This window comes from Motacilla alba, chromosome 19 (assembly GCF_015832195.1).
Source record: "Motacilla alba alba isolate MOTALB_02 chromosome 19, Motacilla_alba_V1.0_pri, whole genome shotgun sequence".
NCBI lineage: Eukaryota > Metazoa > Chordata > Aves > Passeriformes > Motacillidae > Motacilla > Motacilla alba.
This window is the reverse complement of record NC_052034.1, coordinates 5,055,906-5,079,582: the sequence shown is the minus strand read 5'-3', so window position 1 is coordinate 5,079,582 and position 23,677 is coordinate 5,055,906. Positions and strand designations below refer to the sequence as shown.

The 23,677-nt window shown below is 48.5% G+C and overlaps 2 protein-coding genes and 2 non-coding genes across 14 annotated transcripts in view; 1 reads left to right on the top strand and 3 right to left on the bottom strand.

The window, feature by feature from the left end:
• LRRC75A (leucine rich repeat containing 75A) overlaps window positions 1–17,871 on the top strand; it is a 65,703-nt gene extending 47,832 nt beyond the window's left edge. For both annotated transcript variants that reach the window (XM_038157710.1, XM_038157712.1), the window contains exon 4: window positions 10,320–17,871. In XM_038157710.1, coding sequence (XP_038013638.1) covers window positions 10,320–10,905 — 586 coding nt within the window. In that variant the 3' untranslated portion in view covers window positions 10,906–17,871. The remainder of the gene's footprint in view (window positions 1–10,319) is intronic.
• NCBP3 (nuclear cap binding subunit 3) overlaps window positions 1–23,677 on the bottom strand; it is a 45,581-nt gene that overhangs the window by 4,119 nt on the left and 17,785 nt on the right. For 2 of the 10 annotated variants that reach the window (XM_038157696.1, XM_038157695.1), the window contains exons 14-18: window positions 23,368–23,447; window positions 22,798–22,821; window positions 22,310–22,530; window positions 22,021–22,138; window positions 21,468–21,619 (exon numbers count right to left, since the gene is read on the bottom strand). The gene's annotated coding sequence lies outside the window, so the exon portion shown is untranslated. Of the gene's footprint in view, window positions 1–18,989; window positions 19,094–21,467; window positions 21,620–22,020; window positions 22,139–22,309; window positions 22,531–22,797; window positions 22,851–23,367; window positions 23,448–23,677 lie in introns of those variants that run through there. The other 8 variants (XM_038157702.1, XM_038157699.1, XM_038157698.1 and 5 more) reach the window with 7 other exon arrangements.
• Window positions 21,691–21,764, bottom strand: LOC119710017. The gene has a single exon (XR_005259476.1). It is a non-coding gene; the product is annotated as a small nucleolar RNA SNORD65 (small nucleolar RNA).
• LOC119710013 lies at window positions 22,481–22,554 on the bottom strand. Its single transcript, XR_005259472.1, has one exon. It is a non-coding gene; the product is annotated as a small nucleolar RNA SNORD49 (small nucleolar RNA).

Below are 23,677 nucleotides of genomic sequence, written 5' to 3'. Positions count from 1 at the left end.
TAAACGAGGGAATCAGCTGGGAAAATAATTCATCCCCCCAGCCTGGAAGTGGTCCAGACGCTCTGTGATGATTTGTTTTGTCTCGGACAGACACTGACTCCTTTTTTTGGGTGGTGAGGGGCAATTTGGGGCCTGGATGCTGCTCCATGGGGGAAGGCAGCACTCCCCAGCAGCGAGCCCATTCAATCCCCAGCCAGCCCAGCCTGCCTGTCACCCCGGGCTATATTTCCCAATTAAGACCGTCAAGCTCCACGATGAAGCTTTGATAGGCGCTTTTTAAATTTATTTGATTTCCCCAGCCCTTTCAGGCGGTGAATGAAGGTGTTTAGTGAGCTCATCCATCACTTTAACTCGGTGAATTCCCACCTCCCACTGCTGCTGCTGCTGCTCTCTTTGAATGGAAATAACGCTTTAAAATAACGCTGCAAATGGGGACGGCGACAGCGGGGGGCTGTGTCATCACCAGGGGGTTCAGTCTGTCCCCTGAGAGTCCCCACGGGTGGCACAAACTGGGCTCACCCCCTTCCACTCCGACCCTTCATCCTCACACACCCCTGGGCTCCTGGGAGATGGGGTGGAGGGGAAATAACCCTCTGGAGCATCTGAAGCACAGAAGGTTCTTTTGCATCTCAAAAGGGGATTTTGGCACCTCCAGGAAAAAGTCCAAAGCCCCTGGACACATTCAAGTTTTTGCAGGCATTGCCAGGCTGTGTTTTGACACATCCCGGTGTCAAAGGAGCCCCAAGGCTGATCCCTTTTGTCCGGCCCGGGGTGGCAATATGTTCCTGCAGGTGTTTTACTCTCCCCTTATCCAGGATTAGCGCCAGGCTGGGGAGCTGGGGGGAGTGGTTTTGGGATGAATCCACCCTGGTGTGCTGCAGGTCGCTCCTCTGGTGCCCTGGGGAATGAGGATTATCCCTTGGCAGCTCCTGGCCTGGCAGAAATGCCCATCTGGAGCCGGTCCTCTCCTGCATCCCTGCTTTCATCAGCTGCTGGCTCATGCTGGCCTCTCCAGTGGGGCTCGTTATCCCAAAGATGATGAGCTGGAGATTTGGGGGGGAAACACAAAAAAACCCAAGCATGTGTTGACATAATAATATGGACATAATATGAACAAATCCCTGGGGAAGATTTGCTGTTGGGCTGATCTCTGCAGCAGCATTCCTTGAACAGCCAGCTCAGAGCACAGGGGCACAAACCCTTGTCACTGGTGGGTGCAGAGAGCAGAGAAAAGGGCAGAATATTTGCATTTCAAGGGCCTGTGTTGGAGCAGAGAAGCCAAACAGGCAGCCAGGGAAAATCCGGCAAAATCCAGGGAAGGTTTTTTTGTGGTTTTCCTGCTTGTCCAGCAGAAGTTGCTGTGCCTGGGGATGGGGGAGCCAGGCAGCGTTTGGCTGCTCAGAGCACAGGATCACATCCCTGCTGTGCTCCACCAGGCAGCCCCACCTCTGCTCCCTGCTCTGTTTGCACCTTTGGGGCAGCTGGAGGCTGAACTCCCCCCTCAGCCGGGAAACAACCTGCCAAAAGCAATGGAGTGCTGCGGGAAGAGGGAGTTTGCTTTGGGCAGCTCGAGCTGTTCTCCTTGTTGCCTGGATTTTTCCCTTTGTTTGGCTTTGCAGGAACGGCTGCAGCTGCTTTCTGCTGCCCCTGGGCTCAGGGAAGGGGATTTAAAATGAAATAACTGCACCAAAAACTGTGCCCAGCAGGAAAAGCAACCCACAGGGTGCCAGAAATTCAATTTCAACCTCTGCTGCAGTGCCAGAGAGGGGTGCTACAGAATCCTCTCATTGGAGCAGAAGATGGACAAGCCACCCAAAAAAATCCCTTTTTCTTTTGAAGCCAGTAGCAGTGGGTCAGGTTGTGTCCTGTAATTCCTCACTGGAGGGCAGCTGAGGGGACAATGGTGGCTCTGTTCTGCTGGGCTGAGGGAGACCCAGTGTTTGGTGTTAATGTGAAGCAGATGCACCCCAGGGTTGGGAATTCCAACACCAGGGCTCGTTATCCTGAGGCTGCCAAATCCTGGGGACCCCATCCCAACCCCTGGGAGCACCATGGGGCCCTGCAGGGAGGCAGGGTGGCCACAGGAACAGAGTTTGCTTGGCCGACTGAACACCTGGGTGCTGAAAACCAGGTGAAACAAAGCTTGTTTGGCTGGATAGACCTGCAAATTCTGATTTTAAAAAGCTTTTTTGGCTCAATATATGGACAAATTCTGATTAAAAACTGGCCAAATATCAGGTGAGAGGTTCTTGGCTGCCTCACTGTGTCCATCTCCTCTTCCTTTGGCTGCTGCAGCTCCTCCAGCACAAATCCCTGGATGTTCCTTGGGATGTTCTGTGCTCTGGGGGGGCTTCCTGACTCCCTGGATGTGGTTGGAGGCCACCAGCCCCACATGGGACATCACAGACCCGTCCCATGGGTCCCTGTGCCCCCAAACCAGCCGTGCCCAGGGTCAGGAGCTGGAGTTTCCCTTTGGATCCATCCCTGAGAGTGGCAGGAGCCATGTTTGCCTTCACTTTGGACACCAGAGCTGCTGGGATTTTGGTGGGAAGGGCAGGATTTGGCTGGGAATAGGGTCCTGCCAAGGGTTTGGGGGGGAAAGGGGAAAAACAGGGAGTGATGGCAGCTCCTGGCTCTGGAAAAAATCCCTTCCCAAGGAGGGAGGGGGACAAGCAGGACCCTGGGAGCCGGGCTGGCGGCTGCCTCTCGTGCTCTGGCTCTCATCAGAGCAAGAGGGGACCTCAGCCTGCCTAAACTCTTCCAAATGTGATCTGTGCTCCAATAAAATAAACATTTTAGGGAAAGCCAAGCCCCAGGCACACATTTTGGCAGCTGATCACTCCCTAATTGCAGGAAGAGCAGTTGGGAGAGGTTTTTTTGTTTCATTTTTTTTTGGTTTCTGATGAGAAAACTGGGCTGGAGGATCAGAGTTGAAATTTCTCTCCCCACCCCCAAAAATCCTGGGGTTTTCCCCTTTGTATGAATGGAATTCAACTTATTTCAAGGAGCAGGAAACACAAAGAGCCTCTGCTGAGTGTGAACCTCAAACCCTCAGCGAGGGCCTGGATACAGGGAGTTCTCCACAAAATTTTTCCCTGTTTTTTTGTTGTTGGACAACACCAGGGGCAGATTTGAGGGCTGGGAGAGGATTTTGGTGAATTGGAGCCGTTGCCTCTCAAGCCTGGCTGCTCCTGGGTGTTCCCCCCATCCCAAAGCTCCTCGGGCTCTGGAGTGGGATGGAGATAATTAACACCAGCCCTAATTTCCAAGACGTGGCAAAACTCAGTTTGTGGTCAGGGGACAGAGCAGGAGCAGCCACTCTCTCCCCTCACTTTTGGGGTCACACCCAGCCTGGTAAAGGGGTCATTCCTTCCAAAAATCAAACAAAGCACCAACAAAACCAAAGGGAGAGGCTGGGATTATGAATTTTAGGGAAATCTCCATCCTGCTTTTCCAGAAAAGTGCTGGAGTCCTGGCCAGCACTGCTGTTCTCCATCACATCCCTCTCCCTTTTCTTTTTCCTCCTCGTCTTTCACCTTTTTTTACACATGTTGGCAGCCAGTTGGGTGTTTTAATGAGCAAATTATTAGGAATTTCTTTTCCTGTGGCCTCTTCCTTTTGGATACTGAGGGCTGCAAATGGATTTAAAGGTCCTTTTCCTAACCAGCCCTGCTTCCTCTCTCCCTAGAGGGGAGTTGCTCATGTAAATCCAACATGATTTGGGTACTTTTGTATCTCCCCAATCATAAAAGTCCCTTTCCAAGACCCTTTCCAGCCTTTTTTTTTTTCCCCTCCTGTGCTAGAATCTGAAGGAAATGCTGTTTGTTTTATGGCAAACTCTCATTGCTTGTAACACAAATCCTTATTTTGTGCCAATTCTCTTCCTGGGAGTCATTTCCAGAACCAACGAGCCCAACGTGTTTCTTTTGAGTCGCTGATTGTTTTTCCCTGGGCATTTGTGCAAATTGCCTCTCCTGCAAAAGCCAGGTTCTATCAGCTGCAGCTCCTTATTCCACGCTGGAGTAGAGTTTGCTGGGAAAATTCCAGCAATTTCTGTATAAAAACAGAGGTTTGGGAGCAAATTGTATCGTTGGGAGGATATAAATACATTTTATTTTGGGGAGGATGGGATAGGAAAATGGAGCTCTCCAACAGCAGGAGATTTTTTTTCCCCCCACTAAATTAAATCGAGTAATAATTACAGCAAAGCATTTTGATTGCTCCCAAGTGTTTATTTTTAGCATTTTGTTTAGCAGGAAATAAAAACAAATTGGGGGGTGGGAATGATGGTTCTGAAACAGAGCAAGGACCTTTCCCTTCCCTCCCCATCCCAACGCAGGCTCCCGGAGCAGGAGCTGCATGCAAATGAGCTGCATGCAAATGAGCTGCTAATTGTCCCTGCTGGAGGTGGCGATGGGTGGGGACAGCAGAAATGTAGTTTCTGAGCAGCTCCTGGCTGTTCCTGCGGTGCCTTTGCTGAGGGACGCTGAGGGGCTGTGGCACAGGGGACGAGGGTGGCACAGGGGCTGCGGGTGGGGGGCATTTCCATGGGGTCATGCTGGGAAAGACCCCCCAGCTCAGGGAGTCCGGCGTGAGCCCAGCCCTGGGGTGGCACTGGGAGGTGACACTGCTCTGTGGGGTGACACTGTGGGGTGTCCCTGCTCTGTGGGGTGTCCCTGCTCTCTAGGGTGACATTGTGCGATGTCCCTGCTCTGTGGGGTGTCCCTGCTTTGTGAGGTGACACTGTGGGGTGTCCCTGCTCTGTGGGGTGTCCTGCTTTGTGGGGTGACACTGTGGGGTGTCCCTGCTCTGTGGGGTGTCCCTGCTCTCCAGTGCCTGTCCCTTTCTCCCTCAGGCCGAGGTGAAGCCTTGGGGCTGCTGGGAGTGGCCAGCCCTCACCCAGGATAAAATTCCTTTTCCTTGCTGTTTGTGTGCAGTTTTAGGCTCCAGTCCCTGCTGCCCCCCATGGAGGGGCTGGGACGGGGTCCCTGTGGGTCCCTTGCAGCCCAAACCATTCCATGGATCCCTGGGTTCAGTTCAGAACCACAGCTCCTGACTTTTCTCCTTCTGCTGGCCAGGATTTAGGGATAGAGGCCTCCCTCGAGCCCTGCCAGCCCTGCTGGAGCCCAGAATTCCCTTTTCCCTTCAAACACCCCTGGCAGGGAGCTGGGGCAGGCCTGGAGCTTGGTGTGGAGCCAAGGGAAACACAGGGATTTGGGAAGCTGTGAGAGCATGGAGCTGTTCCTGGAGGTCACTGTGGGGATCCTGCTGCCAGAGGGAAATTCAGGGACAATTTTAGCATTCCCTCCAGGTTTGCTCTTAGGATGCTTCAAAATTCCTGTGCTGAATCCGAGGAGCAGCCCAAAAGTTTGGGGATTTTTTAATGAAGATGCTGTTCAGGACTGTGATCCCCACAGAGCATTCCCAGCAGGCACAATCATTTAATGAACGTATTAAAGTTCATTTTGATGTCATATTTCGGGGCCAGAATGAGGAGCTCCAGGCTGAGCAACCTGTCCTCCCTAGCCTCCAAAATCCACCTCTTGGCAGGAGGAACAGGCTGGAATTCGGGTGGCACAGGAATGATGTTGCAACGGGGATGTCTGGAGTTTATGACGTGAAAAGTGCAAACCTTGGCAAAACTGGGAAGGCTCTTGGAACAAGAAGAGAGCACAATAATTAATCCCCACTGGTGCTTTCTTAACAGCAAAGACTTAGGAATTTTTAATGAATTTATTGGTAAGCTCAAAAGGAGCTTTAAAGTTCCATATTTTGAAATTTATGTATTTTAAAAATCCTCTTTACCCTGAGAGTCTCTGAGGAGGGAAGTCTTTCCAAGCTGTGGGGAGCAGAGGCTTTAAACTGTGCTGTTTATAAACCTCTTTTATAAACCTTCGTGACCATGGAGCTGGAGCAGCTCAGGAGCAATCCCGGCAGTGCCCACACTGGGTCTGTGTAAAATTCACTAAAAAAAAATATGAGGATGAGCCCAAAGGAGGAATTTCCTGTCTCTAAATTTTGGAGAATTTGGCAACTCCAATTTGGGTCACCCCTTTTGGGTGAATGGCAGAATTTTGATTGCTCCTCAATTTCAGTTAGTCCACAGCCAATTTTTTATTTATTTGTTTTTAAATCCTTGACTTTGCCTGTTCTCAGCCACAGCAGTGCCCTGTCCACTTGGGACCTCCCACAAAGTCCTTGATCTCAGGGATATCCCATGGCTGGAGGTTATTTGAGCTCTTTTTATCCCCCAAGAATTCAGTTTTTCAGCATCAGGAGGTGTCCTCAGATCCTGCATTAAGAGGGGTGAAAAAAGAGCATTTAATTCTCATATCTGTTTTATTAATCCTCATTATATGAATATATTTATATATATATAAAAAATATAAAATAATACAGGATATTCAATATGCAATATGCTATTATCTAAGTCACATTCCCTCTTTCAGCTAAATAATTGTATTTATTTGTCTTGATTCCTCCTCTGAGGGTGGGGATTCTCAACCCTTTACTCAAAATTATCACTGAATTTGCAGCATTTGTTTGCATTCCTTCTTTTCCCAAATCTCTGCTCCAGTGTTTGACTGCCATCATTTGGAGCAGGGATTTTGAAAAAGACTCTAATAGTGATCCTTGCTACCACCATTATTGCAGGACAAATCTTTCATCTCAGGATTTTACCTTTTTTTTTGTTGTCTGGGATTTTTTTGGGTGACTCATTACATCCAATAATGTTTCACTGTCATTTTCATAAATAGTTTTCTCACCAGGTGTCTCCACAAATTCCTTGCTTTAATTCCTCACTCTCTGGGGCTGCCTCTTCATTTTCCCTGAGCTGCTCCTTTGCAAGGGATTGGGCTGAACATCCCAATTTTCCCTTCAGAACACGACACAAGTCACGATTTGTGCAGTGCTTGAGAGCAGTGCCATGAATTTAAACCAGGAGGAAACCCCTTTCTTTTAATTCCCTTTGATCTAAACATCAATATTCCTGTTTATGACAACGCCTTCTGATCTGATTCCATGGCAGAGAGCTTTCAGCTCAGCGTGAGCGTGGATAAATCAGCATCCTGCCAGTGTGTGAGCTTCGTCAAGGGCTCTATTCCCAATCCTGGTGTTATATTGGGCAAAACCCCAGCTGGGGGGGGGGAAAAAAAAATCAGTGTTTTCCCTATGGAACAGCCTTGTAAAATGTGAGGATGAAACCCAGTGGGTGTAACTGATCCCCCACTAAAGCTCAGAGGGATTTGTTTAATGGTTGAGATTTTCCTCCTGAGATTTGGGGCCAACTTTTCTGGCAGGGCTGGGAGCTCTTCCAGCTGTTTGTTCACATAAATACCCTCCTTATTGCCATGTTCTGCCTCAGAATGGCCACGGGACTGGTTGGGTGAAATCCTCTTTGGGGTTTGTTTGCTTGGTTCCCCAGGGACAGGAGGGCAAAGCCTCCCCCAGGAGCAGCCCAGGGTTGCTCTGACCTGGGGATTCAGGAGATCTTCGTGCTCATCAGCAGGGTGGAAAGGCAGCTTGTACAAGAGAATCAATCTGTTCCGCTGGCTATCAGCTAAATCCCTCTCAGGGGGAAAAGGATAGAACCCCCGGGAGAAATCCCCTTTCCCTGCCTGGCAGGAATCCTATACACGCTCCGAGAGAAAGAACAAATGTGCAGCAACACTGAAAGCAGCTGAAAATAGGAAAAAGAAAAGAGCTGTCCTGAAGCTGCCCCCATTCCCCCTTTGTTATCTCCTTAACTTTGCTTATTTAAAGCCACACCAGACACGCCACAGGAAATTACAGGAAAAAATGGATAAAGCCAGGATCAAGCCCTGGCTGTGTTTCAGCCATGCTGTTGGATGGCTGTCACTGATTCACAGGGGTACTCTGTGCTTTATTTGGGACTGAGATGCTGCTTTGGTGCTCAAAGGCTGCAAGACAAGAGGAATTTGGGGTTTTTTTGCTGGGTAAAGCTTATTACTGAGGCATCACCTTGGTCCCACACGGGGCTGCTCCCAAAAAATGCTGTTGCTGTAGTTATCCAAGAGAAGCAGCTGCAAACACCAAATTACAGCTCTGGATGTGGAGTAGCTCTGGATTTAACTGGCACACAATATATGGGCATGGATTTTTGGGGTAAAGCTCCCATTTCCCCCCCTTCTTTGGAATCTCTGGGCAGTCATCCCTCATGGGCAGCTTGGAAAAAACACTCCCAGAGGAGCCAGAGCAGCAGCATGACAGAATTCTCCACAGCATCACATTCCTTGGGCAGCTTGGGAGACACCTGAGGCCACCAAGCTGACACAGCAGTCACAGTGCCCCTTCCACCTCCTCAGGTATCCAGGATAATTCATTAACAAAACATCCTCAGCACCTGGTTTGCCAGCAGGGCTTTGCTGGAGATAAACTGACCTGTGAAACTCCAGCCTAGCTCGTGCTCATAAATCTCTGAGACGGTGAGAATTAATGTATTTATCTGAGGGTTTCTTGTCGGGCTCATCTCCTCTAGAAAGGAGAGAACAGGTCTCACACCCTGGCAATGAGATCTAACCTCCCTGGAGGTGTCTGTCTGCCTTTGCTGAGCTTGGGCTCTCAGTTTCCCACCTGTGCCGCTGAGAGGACAAAAAATGAGTCCTGCTCAAAGAGCTTCCTAGTGGGAAATGTCACACAGCAATCCTGCCTGTCCAGTCCAGGGCTTCCTCACCCTTTTAAAAGCAGCAGGAAAGGCTCTGAAAGCCAGGATAACCTCTTTATCCCAGGGGTGGTAAAAATGGACTTTGCACTCCTGAGGGATGGGGTTTCAATGTGGGCTCCTCATGAAACAGCCTTGGGATGTCCCTGTGACCCCCAGCAGCACAGACACCCCTGGAGAAGAGCTGCTGGATGTCCTCTGTGGGGGACAATAACCTTTTCCTGACCCACAGATGGGGCAACTGAGAGGTGTTTTGAAAACTTTTATTCCATTTTCAGTCTCATCAGAAGGGTGAGACAATACAGGTGTTATAATTCACGCCATCACAATCAGAAGCCAACTATTTTTAAATTACAATACAGTATAAGTGTTTCTTGTATCAGCTTTTTGCCACACCATGCTGTAGGTGCCTTAAAGCCAATAATCCAACTGCCCCTCATGGGCCCTACTCCAGTGCATCTTTCATAGCTCCATTTCTCCAAAGTATCCAGTCTGATTTGCAAGGCCATCCTTTGAAACTTGTTTCTAGTTCTGTTTCTCTCTCAGCAATGTCTGTCCTATCCCAGGGCATTTCTAAGGCAGCGTTTCTTGTCTCAAGGTTTGCACACAGATGCACACTGTGTGAGCCTTGTGCCAGCCCCTGAGAACTCTCTACAGATCCATTTCCCACATTCCTCCATCAATCCCGGCTGAAATCCTCCACAAAACCTCTCCAAAACTCCTTGTTGGACAATACCCTTTTCCTGCCCTGGAGATGGGGCAGCTGAGAGGAATTTTAAAAACTTTTATTCCATTTTTGATTTCATGAGAAGGGTGAGACAATACAGGTGTTACAATTCACACTATCACAATCAGAAGCCGACAATTAATATAATTATATATAAATATATCCTATCCTATATCCTATAAATATATATATATCCTAATTATAACACAATTACAAATTATAATACATTACATAACTTTCTATAAATCCATTTCCCACAAGTCCTGTCCTTGCTCGTGGGTTCTCTGTGTTTATTTTCTGCCTCTGTCAAGGCTGGGATTGAAGGCACTCGAGGTGGTATTTCATGTTCAGATTCAGGTGTTTATCAGTGAAACAGCTTCACAACCCTGAGTTCTGCAGCCTTTCATTAGCAAGGCACAAAATGGCTAACTGTCTCTTGTTGCAAGGTCTTTTAAGACTAAACTACCCAGTTAAGAACTGACACCCAGATTATTTTCCCTTTCAACCCAATAACTGATCCCTCAAAGCCCGCAATGTGGGCTTTTCTGTCCAACTACAAAACATCACCCAAACCCACGGAGAAGAAGGAAGGAGAAGGTAAAGAAGAACAGCTTGTCTCTGCTCTAAAACTTCTATCTTGCTTCATATTTATTTCTATGTTCTAAATCCCCAAACTCTTAAGTTTTCCACCCTGTGACATTACACACTTGTAACCAATAACCTGACCGTAATTCCAGTGCTGTTAATCAATTTTGGAGGCCTTCTCCACAGCCTCGGGTCCATTGCAGTGTTCCGTGGGGGGAAAGTTTACAATTCCCAGCATGCAGGGTTCCAGCACTTGCCCTCTCCGCAGCGCTGCCCCCAAACAGAGCCACCCCCACACTGACCCATCCTCGCCTCCCCCCGCAGCTTGAAGGCCGTGCTGATGGGGAAGCCCCAGGACAACACCGTGGACTTGTCGGGCATCCCCCTGACCCTGAAGGACCTGGAGAGGGTCACGTCCTACCTGGAGCACAGCTCGGAGCACATCGACACGGTGGAGCTGTGCTTCACCGAGCTGACGGACGAGATGCTGCTGCAGCTGCTGCCCGCGCTCTGCGGCCTGCCCCGCCTCACCACGCTGGCCCTCAACGGCAACCGCCTCACCAAGGCCATCCTCAGGGACCTCACCGAGACCCTCAAGGACCCCAAGAAGTTCCCCAGCGTCACCTGGATCGACCTGGGTAACAACGTGGATATTTTCTCGCTGCCCCAACCCTTCCTGGTCAGCCTGAAGAGGCGCTGCCCCAAGCAGGGGAATCTGCCGACCATCCTGGAGTTTGGGGAGGGTCAGGTCAGTGATTTGGAGGGGCAGGAGGGGCTGGGGGACAGCCAGGAGGACCTGAGGGCCGGGCCAGGCCAGGCTGGTGGCACAGACTGGGAGCAGATGGACAGAACGGCCGAGGCTGGGGAGCTCCCCGGCCCAGAGCGAGGTGCTGCCACACCACAGACATGATGTCCAGCCCTTGGGTGGGCACCTTGAGCAAGGATGACTTAAAACCTCAGAGCTGGGGGGGTCTGTTCCCACTCCTGGATGCTCCAGGAGTCCCAGCTGCTGCTTTCCCCCTGTGCCACGAGCGTCAGTGATTTTCTTCTCGAAGAACGCATAAAGTGATCACGTAGAGTGTTTGTATTTCTAACAGCTGGCCAGGTGTTTTGAAGCATTAGTGGTGTGCTGTGCTTTTGGCTCTCTCAGAAATGCGTCTCCAAGGGGCTGCAAAACCTCAGAAGGGCAAGAAAAGGGAGCTGGGAGGTGCCCTTCCTCAGTGCTGGATCTCAGCTGCTCGCACGTGTCATGGACAGACAGCAGCCACCCCAAAGGGACCTGCCTGGGATAAACCTTCAATCCTTCCCACTCCTGCCTTCAGGAATCACTGGTGAGAGGCATGGCTCCTGAGACACAACAAAAACCTGCTCTCACACAAAGCAGGGCTCAACAACCTGCTCGCACACCAACCAGGGGTGTTCCTCTCAGAACTGTGAGCCCAGCCCTGAGGGAGAGCTCTGTTTTCCTGGGGCAGGGTTAAATCCCAGCCTGCAGCGTGCCTGGACACCACCCTCACCTCCAGCCTTACCAAAACCAGGCTGGCACCTGTGCCTGCCCAGGATTTATCCAGTAAAACCCAGTTTCCCACCAGCTGCAAGAACTGCTGAGCTTTTAATGGGAGCATCTGGTCCGTTCTGGGAGGGACACACAAATCCTGGAGTCAGGGCTCAGGAGCATCACTGACAAAAAGAGACCACGGTACTGAAGGGTTAAAAAAGGTAAAACGAGCCTGGGTTCACCCCTCTGTCACTGCCACACAGCCAGCTGGGATTTAAAGCCCCAGAAAGCCTTGGGCTCACTTGGCCATGGCTGTTGCCCCCGGACCAGAAGTGCTTTGTTCCTAAAAGGTTCCAGTTTTTTGTAAGCCAGGGCTCTGGGTTTGTTTTCGGTGGGAAATGGATCAGCCCAGAGCAGCAGGGCTGGAATGTGCACTTTGGCTTTTTGGAACCAGAATTTCATTGGATCCCAAAGCCGGGGGAGGGCAGGAAAGGGGAGAACTTCCTCTGCTTCGTGTTCCAAGGAGCAGAGCTGACTCCCTTTGCAGAGGGAGCCTCTTTGCCCCAAGCCCTTCTCTGAGCAGCCCCCAGCAGTGACTCCAGCTTGGCTTTTTTTGGGTGCAAACAGACTTTTGGTCCCATTGGCTCTGTCCATTTTTCCAGAGGGGCTTCAGGCTGCCAGTGGTTGTTTGTTCTTCATTTGCAAGAAGGTAACTTAGAAAAAACTCTGCTACTTTTAATACATTTGGCAACACTCAGTATGATTTGCATGTATCCGAGCCTTTTTTTCCTTTTTTCATTTTAAAATTCTAACTCTTTCCAACAGGCATGAAAAAAACCAACTTTCCAGTGAATATGGAATATTTCTGTTTGAAATAAAGGAGCTATCCATAAACAAAATAAATGATAATGTTTAATAAAGACCCAGTGTTGAATTTTCCCTCTGTCCAGGTTGAATGCCCAGGAAAAAGCAGAGGACAAGGCAGTGCTGAGAGCTGCTGGTCTGGCTTCTTCAGGGGGCTGGAGAAATAAAGAGCTCAGTTTATGGGCTGGATTTATCAGGGTGGGCAGGAGGTGAACACAGAAGCATCATGAAAGAATCTTTTACATTTTAAATATTGCCAGTGTGTAAAATAATGTGGGAGAAAGGAAGGCTGAGAGTGGGGTAGTGCTCCACAGGGTGTTTATCTCCTGAAGGCACAAAGGCTGTTCATTGCAGCAGGGGCTCTGTCCCAGCAGCAGGCCAGGGGGGCCAAGGAGTTGGGGGAACACAGGGGGATTTAATCAAGAACAAGATTTCTCTTTGCAGAAAAAAAAAAAAGCAAAAGAAACTGCAGCAATTTCTTCTTTCTACCCAGGCACCTCAGTACTGGGCTCTCCTCATGCACAGCTCAAGCCCCTCTACCTGGTTAAATTATTTCAATCACAAGCTCCTTGCTGCAAGGTTTTTATTCCCTGCTAAGTATTTGCACAGGACCCAGTGTCTGAGGAGCTGCCTGGACCCCAGTTCACAAATTCACAAACCAGAGGCACAAATTCACACCCCAGTTCACAAATTCACAAACCAGAGGCACTTTGCATTTAGAGCGAGCTCTGCATCCTTTATTCCTGCTTTGCTCCATTCCCTCACTGACAAAAACCACCCAGGAGCTGCTGCTGCCACATTTCCCCTCCAGCTCAGCTTCCACCCGCTGGGAAGCACATCAGCCATGGAGAATTTCAATATCTCCAAAGGGAGATGCCACAGCCTGTGCCCTGTGCAGGTGTTGCACTGCTTGAGCCACCTCTGCTGCACTGGTACTGACAATATCCCTGTGCCCAGAGAGGATTCAGCCCTTCTGAGACAGAGAAAGAGCTGGAAAGGGATTTTGTCAATATATCTCTGCCTGCTGGAGGATGCACCGAATTACTTCCATGGAAAAAGGGGGAAAAAAAGCAGAGCTGTTGTAGAGAGCTGGTTCTAAAAGCTTTGGCTCATCAGTGCCTCCCTCACAGTGCGGATTAGCTCAATTATCCACTTAGTGCACTTCAGGATAATGATGATCCTGTGGGCTCAGCACAGAGTGGGGCTTGGTTGGTTTTTTTTTTTTTTTAAAGAAAGCAGAGTGAGACGCTTCCCTTCCCAGCTCATCAACATCAAAACAAGCTCAGGGCTCACTCCACATAGAATCAATGCTCCCTGGGCTACTCTGGGCTGCTGCTTTGGGTCAGAAGCTTTTAACTGGCCTTACATGAAGGATTCAAGGACTGAAAATCACTGCTGTTAGAATATTAAATCAGAATGAGGTCATTTCTTGTCCAGGAGAGGAGGAAAGGGCCACCATAAAACAAATAAAGCATAAAAAGTCTCAGCCTGGCTTGGTTGGTTCTCTCCCCGGCAGCACCACAGCTCTGCCTGGGCATCAAGCAAACCTGTCTGGGGAGGAGATTTATGGCCTCAGCAACAAAAATGTAATTGGAAATCATTCTGTGCAGATTGAGGAGCCCACAGCGAGGAGAATGGAAACAGCAGGCAGGGAATGAGAGAGGGGTGAGAGAGCCGTGAAAGGGCTGGTGCCACGTTCCAGAGAGCTCCTGCCAGCCGGGTGATCTGGGGAGGGTTTGCACCAAGGCTGGCTGTATTTTGAAGGTAAATTCATTTAAAATGAGGGTTCCTTGGCCAGAGGATGGCTGGGAGCAGGAAAGAAACTGGGAAAAGTCACCCCCGAGCAGGGAGTGTGTGGGAGAGCAGAGGGAGACACAAAAAGGCTGCTGGGGATGTCCAGAAGCACAAAATACTTAGACCCAAAGCATTGCTGCTGCTCAGGGGCAGAGTCAGCAAATGTCCACCCAAAATTGCCCAAACAGCAACCTCTGCCAGAGGAATAGCCAAAAGTGACCTAAAGGATAAAGGAGACACCACGGGAGGCAGCAGTGGCTGAGGCTGCCCCAGGCAGTGCCACCACTCTGGGTTATCCCACTAAAACTGCCTTTGGAGAGGGGCAAAAACCCTCCAGGGCTCCCCTGTGGTCCATCACCCCTGTTCCAGCAGCAGCAGGAGCTTTGTGAGCTCATGCTCAGGAGCACTCATGGAAACACAAAGACTCCCCTGCTCCAGTGGCTGGGATCTGCCATTGCCAAGGAAACCACTTGACCTCATTAGCAGGATTCATTATCAAAGCTTAGGGGAAAGGGGTAAAAACAACTGACCCAACCTCTGCAGTGAAGTGTTCCTTGGTGAGCAACAGATGAAATCTCCTCCCAGCCTCTCTGGTACAAGGATGCCATCCTTGATCCCACTTTTCCTCCACTCCCTGGGCAGTGGGGTTTTTCTGTGCCTGGGGGATGATTTCCACCAGCAGGCTGTGCGAGGACAGGAGCTTTGCAGCTCTATGAAATGTCTTTAACAGGACATTCTGCAGGACAGAGCCATTCCTCACAGTGCTCTGCCTGCCTCCAGCCAGCTCCAGCCTCACTTCCTGGGGAGGGCCCAGCTCCAGGCACATTAACATTAATGCTAATTAATTATCTGAATAAATGGATGGATATCCCCAGGCTGGACAGGGCTTGGAACAACCTGGATCAGTGGGAGGTGTCCCTGCCCACAGCAGAACGTTGGAATGAAATGGGCTTTAATTCCCCTCCAACCCAAACCATTCCGGGACCTGTTTCTATGAAATGATAGCACAGGGTTTGCTCTCAAGGAGGAACACAAGAGCTTTGCTCACTGCAGGAATCCTGGATCCCAAGCTGGCACTGCAGGAAAGGTGTTTAGGAATAAAGTGTCATTTTTGATGTGGCAGCTCCATCAGCCCATGGCTCAGTTACCCCTGAAGGATGGGCAATTGGAGGTGCTTTGTTTGCAGTCCCTTCTGGCACTTCTGGGCATGCATTTTTCATTCCTTTTTTTATCCCCCTATTTTTTCCCCCCTCTGTAAATACACAGAGACACAGCTGGTTTTACCTTCAGCTCAGCTGATGGTTTTATATAAAACTGAAGACCTGACTTAATAGAGTCAGAAAAGATGCAACCTGCTCACCACAGCCTTTAATTATGTGGGCAGTTTGCTTGGTTTTCTTGGCTCCTAATAGCTTATTGATCCTGTGGCTTCTGGGCCATCTTTTTTCTTTGCTGTTTTATTAACTCAGGCTGAGGAGAAAATAAACCTGTGGGCTGGTTTGCATCCAGCAGGTTGGGATGAGCAATCCCAGCCTTCAGTGAGTGCACGTGGCAGCTCTCAGGGAGCTGTTATTGGAAGGACAAATAGACTGGAGGTTTACAAAAGAGGAGAGAAATGTTAATATTTAATTCAGTGGAGGTTTGGCCTGGGCATTTCTCACTGGATTTTCAAGGTGTGTGCTGTAAAATCACTTCATTCATGGCTCTCCCTGTCAGCTCTGTCCTTCTCCTCTGGCTCTGGGCAAGAATTTGGGGAGGTGCTTTGTGATCAGGATTTTGCAAGGAGCACTCACAGCCATCCTAAACACAATCTACATAATCAAAAGCATCTTCCTACAGCCCCAAATGCATGGAACAGACATAAAGAGAGTAAGGATGGATGGAAAACTCTGGGATATTGGGCTACAACTGATGGAGAAACCCAGCTGCATCACCCAGGAATGAGCTTCCCTCGGGCAGCTGCTCCTTGCCTGCGAACTCACTCGGGTAAGAGCTGCAATTCCAGCTCTTCTAGAAATGAAAACCAAGGCACTGAAGAATCAATCACACTCTGGTAGTGCTGCCCCAGGGCTCTGGCTCCTGATCCCACAGGATTCCACCGCTGGGGAGCTCTGCATGTAGAGAAACAGGCAGAAAGTCCCAGAGGTGGTCAGGCTTCAAACACACAGAATAAACGGCCTCTGCTCGGGGCTGTGTGCATTTACACACCACTTGCCAAGAGGAGAACTTCACCATTCCTTTTTTGTTGCTGTTTCATCTTCACTGTACCCACCTGCTTGTTAAATGATCAATGCCAAGGCTCAGGATTTTCCCAAGCTGAGCTTTCCTGCAGGCTCAGAGCTCCCCTCCACCACAGGCACAGAAACAGCAGAGCTGGGGGCTGAAATGCAAATATTGTCCTTTTTTCTGTGCCAACCCCCAAAATGGGCTGAACTGCCAGGGCAGGGGCAGCCACCAGCCCGGAGCTGTCCCCTCACCCTGGTGTCACATCCATTCTTCAAACCATTTTGGTGTTGGTGATTTTTCAGCCCCGTTCTCCTCCCTGAAACCCTTCTTTTGCCTCAGCTCCAGCCTCTGACCTGTTGCCAGGTGACACCACTCGTTGCTGTCATCTCCAAAGACTTTTCTGAAGCATAAAAGCAGCACCTTTGAAATCCCTGCCCTTCCTGCAGCTCCTGTTTTGCATTTCCAAACAGCCTGGTCCTGACACTGCAGCTTTATTTCACCTCCTGAGAGCACAGAGCATCTTCCTCCAAACACAGCAGCAAACAGGCTGGTGGGGAGGTGCCTGGATAGATGAAATTAATGAAATTCAAAGTGCAGCTACTGTGGTGCAGGGGCTTCCATCACTGTGCATTTCAAAGCTCCCACCTCACTCCCAGCTTGGAAACAATTCCCATCATCTTCCCAGCAGGTACTCCCTGGATTTCACCCAGCACAAAGAGTTTATCATTTACTGCCATGGATGAAAGGAATAAAATACCTGATTTGACACAGTTCAGGGAAATTGCTTTGACCAATGACTGCCCAAATCCTCTGGCTGCCCCCAGCAGGGCTCCCAGCTCCAGCTCCTCCTCTGTGACGAGGGGATGTGGAGCACTGCAGACTGCTGCAGGATTATAGATGGAGGCACAGATGTAAAACATTTCTACAGGATATTTCAGCTGCTGCTGCTGCTCCGAGCCGCATTAAACAGCTCACAGATCCCCTCAGCACCAGCACTGCACTTGCTGGCTGATAAGGCCTGATAACCAAATTACCACTGGTGCTACTGTTCTCTTGACTCGGGTGTTTATTAATGAAGTTTCAGCTGTCCAGGAAAATTCATTATTTTTTATTATGGCTGATAACCTCAGGCTTAGCTGGAAGTTTGTCTTTAATGTGCTGTTAAACCCCAAGCCTACTCCACTGCTCAGTGGTAACAGCACCCAACAAACCCAAAGCCAACACCAACAAATCTTTAGGTGCAGTTTGCAAGTGCACAAAATAAACAAAAAATCAAGAAAATCAAACATAGAGTAACTATCTGACAGGGTCTGGGAAAGCACGAGGAAGAAAGCAATCAAAAAATCTGGGAAATAAATCAAAATGATAAAGAAAACCAAGGAGAGCCCAGCAGAAAGCCATAGGCAGCTTCAGAAACATCAATCATTATTTGTTTAGAGTTTGTGTTGCAGCTGGGCTGGGCAATGATTTTACCACAAATTATTACAAACAAAAAAAAAAAAAAAGAAAAAAGTTACGGAAAAAAATCCAAGTATTGACTTGCAAAAACTAACAGGAGCCTAACAAACAAAACTCTTAATTATTGGAGATTAAACTTTTAACATCTCTATTTGATTAAAGCAGCAGGGATTTGAAATCAGCCTCCACCGAGTGATTTTCTCATTTGCATTTTGTTCAGGTTTCAGTTCCACACAGGTGCTGGGCTGGGGGTGTTTACTGACTCAAAATCCACCTGGAGCAGGCACAGCCTGGCAGCTCCTGAGCTGCATGGGAGGGAAGGGTGATGAAGGGCAAATCATCCTTTATTTTTATCAAATAAAAGTAAGTTTTAACTCTTTGGCTCCTCATCACACTCAGAGCAGGAACACTGTGGGGCTGGGACCATGAACTGCAAGTTTGCACAGCATCAAAAGCTCATCAAATGAGCCTTTGCTGGTCCAACACTAAGACACATTAATTAGCAGCTAATTAAAGAGTGACATTATCACTGTGTGTGGGATTCTCTACGTAGTAATGAAAGTTGCAAATCTTATTAGAAACAGGGAAGGAACCAGCAGTAAAACTGAGTTTCCCCAAAGAAGCATCTCCAAGGCTGCAAAAATCTCTTTTATTTCAAAGGCTCTGAGCTTGGTCACTGCCCCACCTTGTGGAATCCAGTGTCAGGAGGCAAAGCAGGACAGATGCCACTCTGAAAATGCTCAGTGTTCTTTAAATAAGCTCTCCTTGCACGCCCTAACTCAAATCCCACCCGTTCAACCCTCACCACGTTCAGCAGTTTTTGGATCAGCTCGTAACAGTTGGGCTGCAACTGATTCCAAGCGTAAAATTAAGGCACTAAATGACATGAAGTGACAAAGAAGGGGAATGTTTGTCCTGGCAGAGCATTAAATGATGCATTAACCTTGTCCTTCTTCACAGGAACACGTGCAGTGTGCTCCAGCTCGGGCAGCACAAGGTCAGTGGGGGGCCAGGAACACCCCGAGCCTGAGAAAGGCCAAAGTGCCCCTGGTTATTTTGGGATTTTGCTCTGAGCAGCTCGAGTTGCTGCCTGTGTTTCAATCTCAGGAATTGTAACAAAGCATTTGACATCCTTTAGCTGGGAGAAAACAAACCTGTGACACTTCTGTTGCATGATACCAATGCTGGAAAACAGCAGCTCCTCTGCACCTCACTGCTCTGAGATGAAGGAGAGATGGAAAATGAGCAGCTCTTCCTCCTGCTCGGAGGGGAAAAGGAGTGAAGTGTCAATATTTAGGATTTATTTTGCACTCTGAAAAGCTCAGATACACAGGATATCCCTTGCTCCCTGCTAATTCAGTAGCTGCAGCCCACAGTGCCTCAGCTGGAACAGCAGCCCCCAAGCCAAGAGAGAGCTGCTCTTTACGTTGCCATTAATAGCTGGCATGTATTAATTACAGTAATTTATGGCTTTGCATGAGTGATTATTCTCGTGCTGCTGCAGATATGATTGCTTTACAATACTAATCAAGAAACGAGGATGAAAACCAGCATTTATGTGAAATGTGAAGCTTGTGATTTACGGTGAGGCAGCTCTGCCCTGTGGATCCCTCTCCTCTCCTCCTCAATCCCAGCCCCTCAGCACAGATTTTGGGGATAATCTCCATGTTTTCTGTCAAAGAGTGATTTGAGACATGGCACTGCCATCTCTCTTATTGCTAAAAGCTGGCACTCGGCCATTCTTTGCTTTGCTGCATATTTTCTTTCTTTCTGCTTTAATCTCTTCATCTATTTTAGATTTATCCAGGGTTGGTGGCTGCTGTCGAGTGCCAAAGGGATTCCTGCCAACTGTTCTTTCTAAACCTTTAGAAAATCCAAAATAATTGTGTTTTAAAACCAGATTTTTGTCTGCTGTTTATTCCCCAACACTAAGTTTTAAGTGCTCCAAATGTAATCAAAACAGAATGGTTTTATTTCCCTTCCCCTCAAGCACCATGAAATTATCTGTGCCCCCCTGGAAGACGGCAGTAAAATGTTGAGGGCATTTGTTATGTTTGAAAGGCACTATTTTCGAACAGAAATAACACTTTTCCATTCATTAATCGCAAAACCCCAGCCTGCCAGAGGATCCCTGCTGAGGAACTTTGGTTTTGATTAGAACAATAAACAAGTGATGCTAAAATGGAACTCATGAATATTTATCTCCAACAGATACCACCAACTGCACCCTCAATAAACCCAGGTAAATTCAATATTTAAGTTTTCCCAGATCAACTTTGCTGTTTTAATGAGAGAATCTAACACTAGAAAGCAAGAATTATAAAACAAGCTGCAGCAAACCTTCCTTGAGCAAATTAAACAGCTCATTAAACAATTTGCTGATTATTTCTGTTTGCTGAGGGCATGTGGCTGCTTTTACCTCCGTGGTCTGCAGATTCACTTTTCAAAAATGTGGATGCTTGTGTTTTTTGGGAGCTTTAAACCCATTTCTATTCGCAGTGCATGTTGTAAGAAATGTCAACATATCCTAATACACGAGCTCTATAAACTCAGGGGAAAACCAAAAGGTTTTGTTTCTTTAAACACTGGCAACAGAATGCAATTTTAAATTTTAATTAAGCAGAGGAGTAACCTGTTCTTCATACTGCTCAAATCCTTTCAGATTAGGAGCAACTAATTAATACCAAACATGTTTTACCTACTCCACTGCCCAGGCTGAATGCTTTTATTAAGCCCTGGATGTACTACAGTAACAATTCCTGGAAAAAAGAAATCCACAATAATTTACCTGCATGTTGTAGAAGCAGGAGGTTTCTCTGCAAAAGCACTGAGCCTGTTTTCTGAACACAAACTTAAATTCCTGAAATTCTGTATTTCACACAATTTATACCTCAGGTAGCACAGCCTCAAGTGCTTTTGGAGGGACAGGGACACTGCCCTGTGATGCCACACGAGCAGCACCAGCTCACAGCACCTTTCAGTCAGAAAATCAGAATTAAAAGCAATTCAGATCTTCAGCTGAAGTCCACAGGGAAGGCAAAACAATCCCAAGCTCTTCCACTTGGAGCTGTGACACTGATCCCCCCTCAGCAGTGACCACAGGCTTGTGAGGAATCAGTTTAATTTTTAATTAAATTTTGCAAAAAGCACACCCTAAAATTTTCACTGCTGACACCAGGTGGGCAGAAGGCTCAGCACCATCAGTCAGGATGTTTGGAGCACTGAAGTGTTATAACCTGCCAGTTCTACTGACATAATTAAGCTAATTGGGAGTTTTGGCCTCAAACTCTGGGTTTTAACTCCTTTACCATCCCAGAGTTGCCAAGATTCCCCCTAACCCTTGAACTCTGCCTCTGCAGCAGACTCTAAATTCAATGTTGAGATCAGAATGACGAATAGCAAGCCTGCAAACAAGCTGCAGCTGCATTTGCTGCTCTGGCTGTCAGAGCACAGAAGGGCTGCTCTGCAGTAATTACACTCTTGGTGTCTTGGTAAAACACTAATTACCACACCTAACCCCACTGGCATCATCTGCAGCGAACACTCTGCAGTCTGGGTGCATCTTCTTCATCTTACAGCAAATTACAGGAGCGCCCAATTTCCTTAATGCAGCCAAGTGACAAAACACAGTGGGGCTTTAAAAAAGTTATTTTAATGTACACGTAATAAACCACTGTAGCTGTTACCACTTTGTAACAGGCAGAAAATGTGTCTACACAAACTCCTCAAGCCCAGGCGTTTTGTTGGAGTCCTTCTGCCTCAGAGACGTTCCCAGCAGCACCACCTGGAACACAGGAGCAGGGTCAGGTAACCAGCCTTAATCATCATTAGTGCATCTGTTAATGAGTCAGATATCATCAGAAAACCTTTTGCTCACCACCAGTCCATCTGCCGGTAATTCCAGCAAGTTTGGGTTAGTTTCATCACGTGATATCGCAGGGAAAGTGACGCATTTGTGGCAGGAACAGACCTTTCTCTGTCTACAGAGCAGAACAGCTGCTCTCACACGTTTACTGCCTGGATTTTAGTCCAACTCGGTTTGTTTGTTGGTTTTTTTGCCTAGAGCTTCATTAATTATCAATTTACAGCAGAAACTCTGCTCTAAACGTGTAATCAAGTCTCTTTTTGAGACTGCAGCCAAAAGCCACCACACTCAGCTGAGAGCACAATAAATATTCAACTCACCCAGCAGGTTCTCCTGCTCTGCTGTCTCAGTGCCCTCCACAGGACTTGGGAAGAGCTGTCCCATCAGTGAGGGGACATCAGCCACCAGCACGTGGCAGCACAGACCTGCAGGCTCTACCTAAGCACATCAGAAAATAAAGATCAGGCTTAAAATTCCTAAGGAACAGACTAAGTAAAAACATGCATCTGAAGCTCCTTTTATCTTATAAATTTAAATTATAATCCTCAATCATCCTAAATTTACATTTCACCTGGTACAGAGCTCCAGGCACTGAAACCCACCACTCACCTTCACATCAGGGCCACCTCGCCAGCTGCTCCTGTGCCACACCCAGGGGCAAGCCCAGCCCTGCAGAGAAGTGGGACAGAAGCACGAGAAGGTGAGAGGTTTCACGGACAGCAAGCTGCCTGCTGGCTCTAGAGGATGAATGTGGAGCTTTGAGCTGTGTGTGTAGCTGCATTTCAGACCAGAAGCAGGGTATCGTCAGTTCTCGCATCTGACGGCACTTCCTATTCAGGGTTATCATCATCAACAGCCGTTAATTAACTCCTCTAATTAACCACTCAAACACCAGCGTTCATCTCAAACAGTTGTACAATCTCCCCCCTGTGTATGAAGCATCAACTCTTAACTTGTGCATACACAAAGTCAGTTTTATTGAGTTTTTATTTAATTCAAGATGTAATTTTTACAGATTCTTTTTTAACTTGTAAAGGCCTGGAACCCCTTTTAACAACTTTGCACACCTTAATGTAAAAAGAAAAAATTTAACTTACTCTTTACTTCAAGACATCTTTTTGCTGTGGGAGTAAAAGCAAGAGGAGTGTTACTAGAATATTTTTAAGAGTAAAAAGTAGGTTTATGCAGGGAAAAACAAGAACAAAGCCAGACCCTCATGACCAATTCTGCTTGTGCTTCCACTCGTGTTTATGTTGATATGAATCACTGAAATACTTATATCAAAAAGCTATTAGTAGTCAGCAATCCTGTCTAAATAATTCTTAACCAGTAATTTACAACTACGTACATTTAAAGTAGTATAAGAACGTAGGTCATAGGATTACATTTACCATCAGGGCAATTTTCAAACTGAAATCGCAAACACTCCAATGCTCTGGGTGTAATTTTAAATTACACAGGAAGGGTCTAGCACATCGAAAAATCAAAAAAAGGGACCCAAATGCTGATTTTTACGGCTGCAGCGCCACAGAACTCCACGGACAGCGCTGGGTGCCGAGCACTCCGCAGAGCAGCGGCACCCGCACGGCCCTCACGGAGCCCCGGGCAGGGCCGCACGGCAGCGATGCCGCACACCCACAGCCCCGGCCCGGCCGTTCCCGACTCACCGGGGAGGGCTTTCCGCGGTCCCGGCGGGGTCCCGGCGCTGCCGGCGGGGTGGCGGTGCCGCTGCCGCCTCCATGGTGGCCTGAAGGACAAAGGGCCGTGAGGCGCCACGCGCCGCGAGGCCGCGCCCCCCCCCCGCCCCTCCAGTGGTGCGGCCCGGCCCGCGCGGCCCAGGCAGGCCCGGCGGCCGCTACCACTGCCGAGCCGGGGGAGTGAGCGCTCCAGCTCGCTCAGCGGTACGGGCGCTTCGCTCGGCAAGCCGGGCCTGCGCCTCGCCGCTGCCCGCCCGGCAGGCCCCGAGCCCGGCCCCGA